Source organism: Symphalangus syndactylus, chromosome 5, assembly GCF_028878055.3.
Source record: "Symphalangus syndactylus isolate Jambi chromosome 5, NHGRI_mSymSyn1-v2.1_pri, whole genome shotgun sequence".
In the NCBI taxonomy this organism is placed as follows: domain Eukaryota; kingdom Metazoa; phylum Chordata; class Mammalia; order Primates; family Hylobatidae; genus Symphalangus; species Symphalangus syndactylus.
The window spans coordinates 95,554,969-95,562,339 of NC_072427.2; the positions used below are offsets into that span (position 1 = coordinate 95,554,969).

The window sequence follows — 7,371 nt, forward strand, 5'->3', positions numbered from 1 at the left end:
ACTTTCCTTTAAACCCAGCTGTGAATTCCACACTCCAGCTATGCCATAGAAAACCCACCATGAGGACGCAGCTAGGCATGTTCGCAAAAGCCAGCTCAGGTGTCCACTGTAGAATAGAACCCAGACAAAACTGAGCCCGAAGAAGGAGCCTAGAAAAGGCGAATTCTGGCAAAGAAATCCTATTCTGAACTAATTTACGGATTTTACATCAAGTATTTCAAACCCAGAAAATATGAGTCTAAAGGGTGTTTTTTTGTTTGTTTTGTTTTGTTTTTTGCTTTGATGTCTGTCTTTTTTGTTTTGTTTCATTTTGTTTTCAAAGAGCATAATTGGTAGGATAAGAAGAAACTGAGACACAGTATCAATACTGTGAGGCTCATAATAAGTGACCCCTCAGAGGTTAACCAATCTCAGCTGGGTGTGGTGGCTCAAGCCCGTAATCCCCGCACCTTGGAAGGCCAAGGTGGGTGGATCACCTGAGGTCAGGAGTTCGAGACCAGGCTGGCCAACATGGCGAAAACCCATCTCTACCAAAAACACAAAAAAATTAGCCAGGCGTGGTGGCGCATGCCTGTAGTCTTAGCGACTCAGGAGGCTGAGACACAAGAATCACTTGAACCCAGTCTGCAGAGGTTGCAGTGAGCCGAGATGGCACCACTGCACTCCTGTCGAGGTGACAGAGCAAGAACCTGTCTCAATTAAAAAAAATAAAAAAGTTAACCAATCTCATCATTCAGAGATCTATTTGTTTCCTTAAGAAAAAAAAAAAGTTAACAACTGAGCACCAAGTCAATCATCAGAATAAAGCATTGTGGATAAGCTGCTCGTGCTCTGCCGCTGCTGGTGCTAGGCCACATGCTTCTGCCTACACAAACTCCTCCCAAGCAGTATTTGAGAAAGCAAGTTGTTTTTACTTTTCATAATATTCTTATCCCTAGAGATTGGAGGTAATTAGGTACCTAGAGGGATTTTCCCTAAAAATAAATAAAATAAATAATGGCAGGGATAACTGTTTCCGTGCAAAATCAATGCAAGTGTATGGGAGCAGCACAGATGTAACAATAGGAACTCACATGTGTACTATGCTTATTTCCAGCCAGACACTTTTCTAAGTGCTTTCCGTAATCTAATTCTCGATTCCTCATGGTAACCTCAAGGGCTAGGTACTATTACTGTCCCCATTTTATCAGTGAGACCACAATGATACCAAAAGATTAAGTAACTTGCCCAAGGTCATACGGCAAGAAATTAGCAAAGCCAAGATTTGATCCCAGACCCACTGGCTCTAAAATCCATGTTCTTGATCACCACACTATCCAGCAGCCAGCCACCCATTCAAGCCTTCACCACATCCCACACCTGTGTTCTGCACTGGAGATAGAATGATGAATTTCACACAGCTAAGGAAAGAGACATAGCAGGCTGAGGGCAATGCCTTAACAGGGACATCCGACTGGGACTGGAAGATATGACGTGCATGCTAACTCTTGGACTTGTGGCAGATAACTAGGCAGGAGGGCAGACAGGGGCGAGGAGGAGAAACTCCATTCAGACAGAGGGTACATAATGTACAAAGTTTCAAGCCAGAAAAGAACATGGCTCCCTCAAGGAACAGTAAGTAGTTTAATCCAGGTGGCATAGCGAGACCACAGGTAACAAAGGATGGGGACACCCAGCAATGCCAAGCCAGAGAGAAAGGAGGCAGAAATAACATCACAAAGGGCCTGTGGGCTGCCTAAGGAGTGGGGATTTACCTGCAATTCTGCAGTAAACAACTAAAGAATTTTATACAAAGAAATAAAATGATCAGATCTTGTCCACAGCTCACTGGCTATTACAAAGAGACTAGATTGGAGAGGGCAGAGAACTGAAACAGGGAGACTAGCCAGAAACTGTTACTGTGCATCAAAACTGTGCTAAGAGGCCGTGTGCCAGAATCATGTATCCCTACAACCAGAGCAACGGGAAATTCCTTCCAAGGTGATGGAGAGGAGCAGATGTGGGGCCACACAGCAGCACTGCACTCCAGCTCTTCCCAGCAGCCTCCCAGGGGCTGGTGTCCTGAGGTTATGTCCCAGGGTCTTGAAAAAAGCCGGAAACAGCACCTTCTCACTAGGGAAGAAACACACACCCCTTCTTTCCCAAGTCCCTCGCCACCCAAACAATTCTTAAGATTCTGATGCTAATCACGTTAGGAGCATTTCCTTTTACTTATTAAAATGTGCTTGCATTTCAGCCAGAGAGGTTTAGATGGTAACTGGTGTCTATAAGCCTGAAAGTATTTCTGAAGGATTATGATTCAACATGAAATGCACATTCTTGACCTTATTATCTCCAGCTTTCCTGGGTCTGGCCAAAGGTCCTCAGAAAAGGCTTTTTAAACAAAGATCCTGGTGTGAACTGCTGCTGAGCTTTGTTCTTTCATTTTTCATGCCTTGTAAATAATTCCTGTTTAAATTCAAAACTTCCTCAGTTGTGTCTCTACAGATTCCTTCACAGAATCCTTGCTCTCTTCCCATGTGAACTGAGGTTAAAAACATGACATACAAGCAGATGATGTTCAAGTCACCGGTATCTTGTATTCTTCCAAATTAAATGTTAAAACGTTCAGTAAACATTATGTCAATAAGGCTCCACTTTCCGCCCCAAACGTATATTTGTTGATTCTACCAAAATGGAATACCTTTTTGGAGTTGAAAACATTGACCAGCTCTGGGTCTCTGAGATTGAGTCCGGAAGGCACCTCCCACATTGAACCTACCTGTTTGCGTTTTTTGGCTTCAAGTATTAAAGCTTCCTTTGGCAGAAATCCCTTTGAACGCCAATAGGATGTGTTGCTTTTTTTTTTTTTTTTTTTTTTAACTTTTTAGTTAATTCGTTAATAACCTCCTGACTAAGAAGGCTAGTTAGGATTTTCAGGACAAAGGACAGTGGGATGCTGAACCCACAACTCCACATCCTCATTGCCCCCCATCGCACTCCCCGTCGCCCCACCCCCAAAGTCTTTGCTTCCAAACCATTGAGTCCTCCCGCAAATGCCCTAGAAACTCTTCTCCGGGAAATCCCGGCTGTCCCGCCTACCTCCCGCGCATGGAAGCGCCTCATGACAATCAGGACACCACCAAGGGTTCCTCTCTGCGCGTCCCTCTGGGATCTGAGATGACCAAGACCTCGAATGGAAGGGGGTCGTCCTAAGAATTGAGGGAAGCGAGCTTTACCTTGACAAAGAGGGTGATGTCGTGCTCCTGCCCCAGGACCCGCTGCTCGGACGCCTCTCCGTCCTCCCGGCGGCCGTTCACGCGCGCGGCCTCGTCGCCACCCTCGGCGGGGCCCTCCTCGGCCAGGTGGTTGCTGAGCTGGGCCTCAGGCTCCGCGGCGCCCCTGGAGGCCTCCCCACGTGGGCTGCTGTCGGGGGATTCCTCCTCGCCCCCCGCTGCGGCCTCCTCCCTTGGCCCCTCCGGGCTCCGCTCTCGTCTCTCTTCGTCCTCCCCCGACTCCTGCTGTGGCCTATCCCCTACCCCGTCCTCGCCAGGGTCTGCCCTTGCGTCCCCGGGGGTCGCTTTCTCGGACCCCTTTCCCCCCGGGACCTGCGCCTCCTCCGGTGCGTCCCAAGCGAGCTCACCCGGGCTGCGCCCCGCGCTGTCCCCGACTGCGACCTCAATTGCCTCGGCCTGGGGCGAGAGGCTGCGGTTCCCTGCTTCCTGCGGCTCACCCGAGACCCGACGCGCCCTTCCTGCCGGACCCTCGGCGTCCATGCTGTCCCCCGCCGGGCCTTCGGCTTCTACGCTGTTCCCCGCCGGGACCCCCGCTTCTACGCTGTCCCCCGCTGGGCCCTCCGAGTCTACGCTGTCCCCCGCCGGGCCCTCCGCGTCCACGCTGTCCCCCACCCGGCCCTCCGCGTCTACGCTGTCCCCCACCCGGCCCTCCGCGTCTACGCTGTCCCCCACCCGGCCCTCCGCGTCTACGCTGTCGCCCGCCGGGCCCTCGGCTTCCATGTTGTCCCCCAGCGGGCCCTCCGCGTCCACGCTGTCCCCCACCCGGCCCTCCGGGTCTACGCTGTCCCCCACCCGGCCCTCCGCGTCTACGCTGTCCCCCGCCGGGCCCTCCCCGTCTACGCTGTCGCCCGCCGGGCCCTCGGCTTCTATGTTGTCCCCCAGCGGGCCCTCCTCGTCTACGCTGTCCCCCGCCGCCCCGGGCGCGCTGCCTTCCGGGGCCTCAGGCCTCTGCTCCGCCTCCTCCTGCCTCTCGGGGGCCGCAGAGTCCTCGGGCTCCCTCTGAGCCTCCCCGCGGGTCTCGCCCTGCGCGCCGCGCCTCAGGCTCGCCCCCTCCACCTGCTGCGCGCCGCTTGTCTCCTCCCCTCCCTGGGGCACCTCGGCACCCTCTGGGGCTCCCTCGGCCTCAGTCTCGCCATGCGCCCCCCTCGTGCCCCGCGACTCAGCCTCCGGGCCCCTGTCCGGCCCGCCGCCTCCCGCCTCCTTCACCGCGGCGGCGCCCCTTGGCGCCTCCTCTGCGCCCTCGCTCTCCTCCGGCCCTTCTGCCTCCCCGCCCGCGGCTCCTGGCTCTCCGGCTCTCTCAGCCAGAGGCGCGAGGACCTCCGGCGGCCCCTGGAGACCCGGGGCAACCCCCTCCGGCTCCGCGGCCTCGGCCATGGCCGCAGATTCCTGTCCTTGATCTGGACTCCTTCCTTGACGCTGCTTAGGGGTCGGTGGCGCTGGGCAAGGGGCGTGCTGCGGGGCCCTCTGTGCTCCTTGAAGGACGCCGGCTCCGGGATCCTGCGGTAAAAGTTTAGCCGGGGTACTGGGGCCTTGCGCAGGACCCGCAGGGCAAACTCCGCTTGGCCCCAAGCCTCTGCGCCCCTTCTGCCCCTCTGAAGCTCTCTGGACTCTTCCTCCACCGCTGGAGCTTCTCCCCGATTGTGCGTCTGCTTCCCACCCGGACCCCAATCTCGCCCGCGGGCCGCGGAGGTGCAGTGCACGGCTGGAGAGGGCTGCTTCACTCCTGCACCTTTGGAAGTGTCCGGCCCGCTGTCCGCTGTCCTGGGGTTGACCAAAAGTCCTTGGTGCCAACTCCATCCTCTGGGGCTTGGGCGGGGTTTGTCTCTCCTCCCCCCGCCCCCCCGTTTGGGTGGCCTAGGAGCTTGGCCAATGACAGCCTTTCTCGTGACCCTTGTGGATGTTGATGAAAAGATTCTGGTTCTCCTGGCCGCTTGGGTGTTGTTCTCTAGAATGGCTTCAAGTTCCAGAGTCATTTAAATCACCCCCTCCAAACACACCCAAACACCTAATCCCCACCTTACCCCAGGAGTGAAGCATCAAGCTCCCCCGGTACCCAACTGAAGATGTCCACATTGTGCCTGGTGTCCAAGAGTAAGGGTGTAAATCCTCGAGAGAAGAAGCAGGGGAGGCCACGCTGGCTGCCTTGCCATGTCTGCAGGGCCCCCCGGAGAGGTTCCAGAGGCCCCTCATATAGACGCACAAGGAGCCAGTCGAGTTTCTCTGACCAGAGATGGGCGCTGTTGTCCATGAGGGGCCGCTTCTCCGGGCCTGTCTGGAGGATCGTGGGAGCCCTGCGCTGGAAAAAGGTTACACCCTCATCTCCCGGGTCTCTTAAGACTGTAAGAGTCTGTGTATCTTGCTGATTCTCCTAGATTTCTAAACTCGCAACCAGTGCTTCTGCCTCCAAGTTAAGAGCTTGGGGATCTGGAGGTGGAGAAAAGAAAATCCAAGATGTGAAAGAGGGGAGCTGTGGAATTCCCTGAGTTAGGGTTCTCCCAGGATCACAGACCCAATACCTTCTTTAAAACGGTGAAAACTATGTCATAAGCTTATTATAAGCCAGGCTACTTCTAGTGGGTTACCAAGAAAGTGGGTTACCCAAGTTGGCACTATGTAAATGTGGTGGAACGGGAACAGCTCAAGATTGACTTGATTCGTCAGGTTTTATATGGCTTTGATATTGGCCTAAGATACATGAGCCTCTCATGCCCACAGAAGGTTGTTTTCATTGAAACAGCTGGGGGTGTCTTTGATGTGGCTTCGGATCACACCTTTGGCCATGAACATAATGTGTCTCCTTCTAATTCCCATTGCTCATCACTGATGGATGACAGGACAGGAGCCCAGAGACACCCAGCTTCATGCTACCTTTCTCCACGGCTGTGCTCTGTCTGGGTAGGTACAGGCCAGAAGCTTCATCACCACAAAGTGGCATCTACTCAAAGCATGACACTCACACAGGTGAGCCAGAGATGCACATGAGCTGGAAAAGCTCTAGGCACCTAGAAAAGGAATCCTGCTGCATTCACCGGGGCAAGATAGCAGCCATCACCCTTATCTTGTAAAGAAAGATGAAGCCAGCACGTTCAGTCCCGAGCCGAGCAGCAAACATAGTACAGGTTTACAGTGCTTTATGCAAATCCCATGAGCCCAGATGTGTTTCAGATGTGTGTTAGAAAGATGATTGAGTGATTTTACTGTATATTACATAACACAGCACATCACTTTGTGATCAAACACATTAATATTTCTGCGGTAAGACAGATAGGCATCACATTTGGTGAGATAAGGTAAAATCATACATAGCTTCAGCCCCCCCACCCCCAGTTTAAGTTCACCTCCAACTGAGTTCAAGCCATTCTGATTCTGATTCTAGATGAGTTCCCAAAAAGCTTTCAGTATTCAGAGCCTTCTAGGATTTCAGAATGTATATAAAAGGATTGTGGACCTGTGAACCATTGAAGGGCTCTGGGTTTATTTGCACTACTTAGAAAAATGTGAGATTAGTTAGATGCATAACTTTTTCCTTAATAACAAATCGACTGTCTTCAATGCTCGACATTTACAAAGAACCAAATTAAAGACACTTACGTGAATAATAATATTTAGCAAATTCTTTTAGCAAATACCTCATGTTTAAAAGGAAACCAAGAGCCTGCAATTCTCAAGCATAACATTATGTCCTCAGAAAAGTGGGTGGGAAGATTCCAGGGACTCGCACATTTTACAAACATGGTAGATTGATTTGGGGTCCGATAAAGGAGAATGAAACTCTCTTTTCTCCATCCTCCCCTTTCGGCCCTCTCTTCCCAGGACTCACATGCATGAACGTCTCTGGACACCTAATCACCATTCATCAATCTCACTACTATGAGAAAAACACATTTCAAGTACCTACCCTCCAGCTTGTCAACAAATTCATTAAAAAAGAAGGGAACGTCAGTTATATAAAGCCATGGTGTTTTTGCCTTACTATCAAGCTTTTGGATGAAATGGAAAAGTTAAATCTGCCCGGGAGGCATTTCTAACTCTCCACATTTAGCCATGGAATAGTTAGACTAATACCTGCATTCTCCATTTACATTTTCAGCTTGCA

The 7,371-nt window shown here is 52.1% G+C and overlaps 1 protein-coding gene across 3 annotated transcripts in view; it reads right to left on the bottom strand.

Moving 5' to 3' along the window:
* Positions 1-5,047, bottom strand: part of CLIC6 (chloride intracellular channel 6) — a 48,635-nt gene extending 43,588 nt beyond the window's left edge. For 2 of the 3 annotated variants that reach the window (XM_055279610.2, XM_055279609.2), the window contains exon 1: positions 3,219-5,047. In XM_055279610.2, the coding sequence (XP_055135585.2) occupies positions 3,219-4,649 (1,431 nt within the window). In that variant the 5' untranslated portion in view covers positions 4,650-5,047. The other variant, XM_055279611.2, reaches the window with a different exon arrangement.
* Between the last annotated feature and the right edge of the window lie 2,324 nt (positions 5,048-7,371).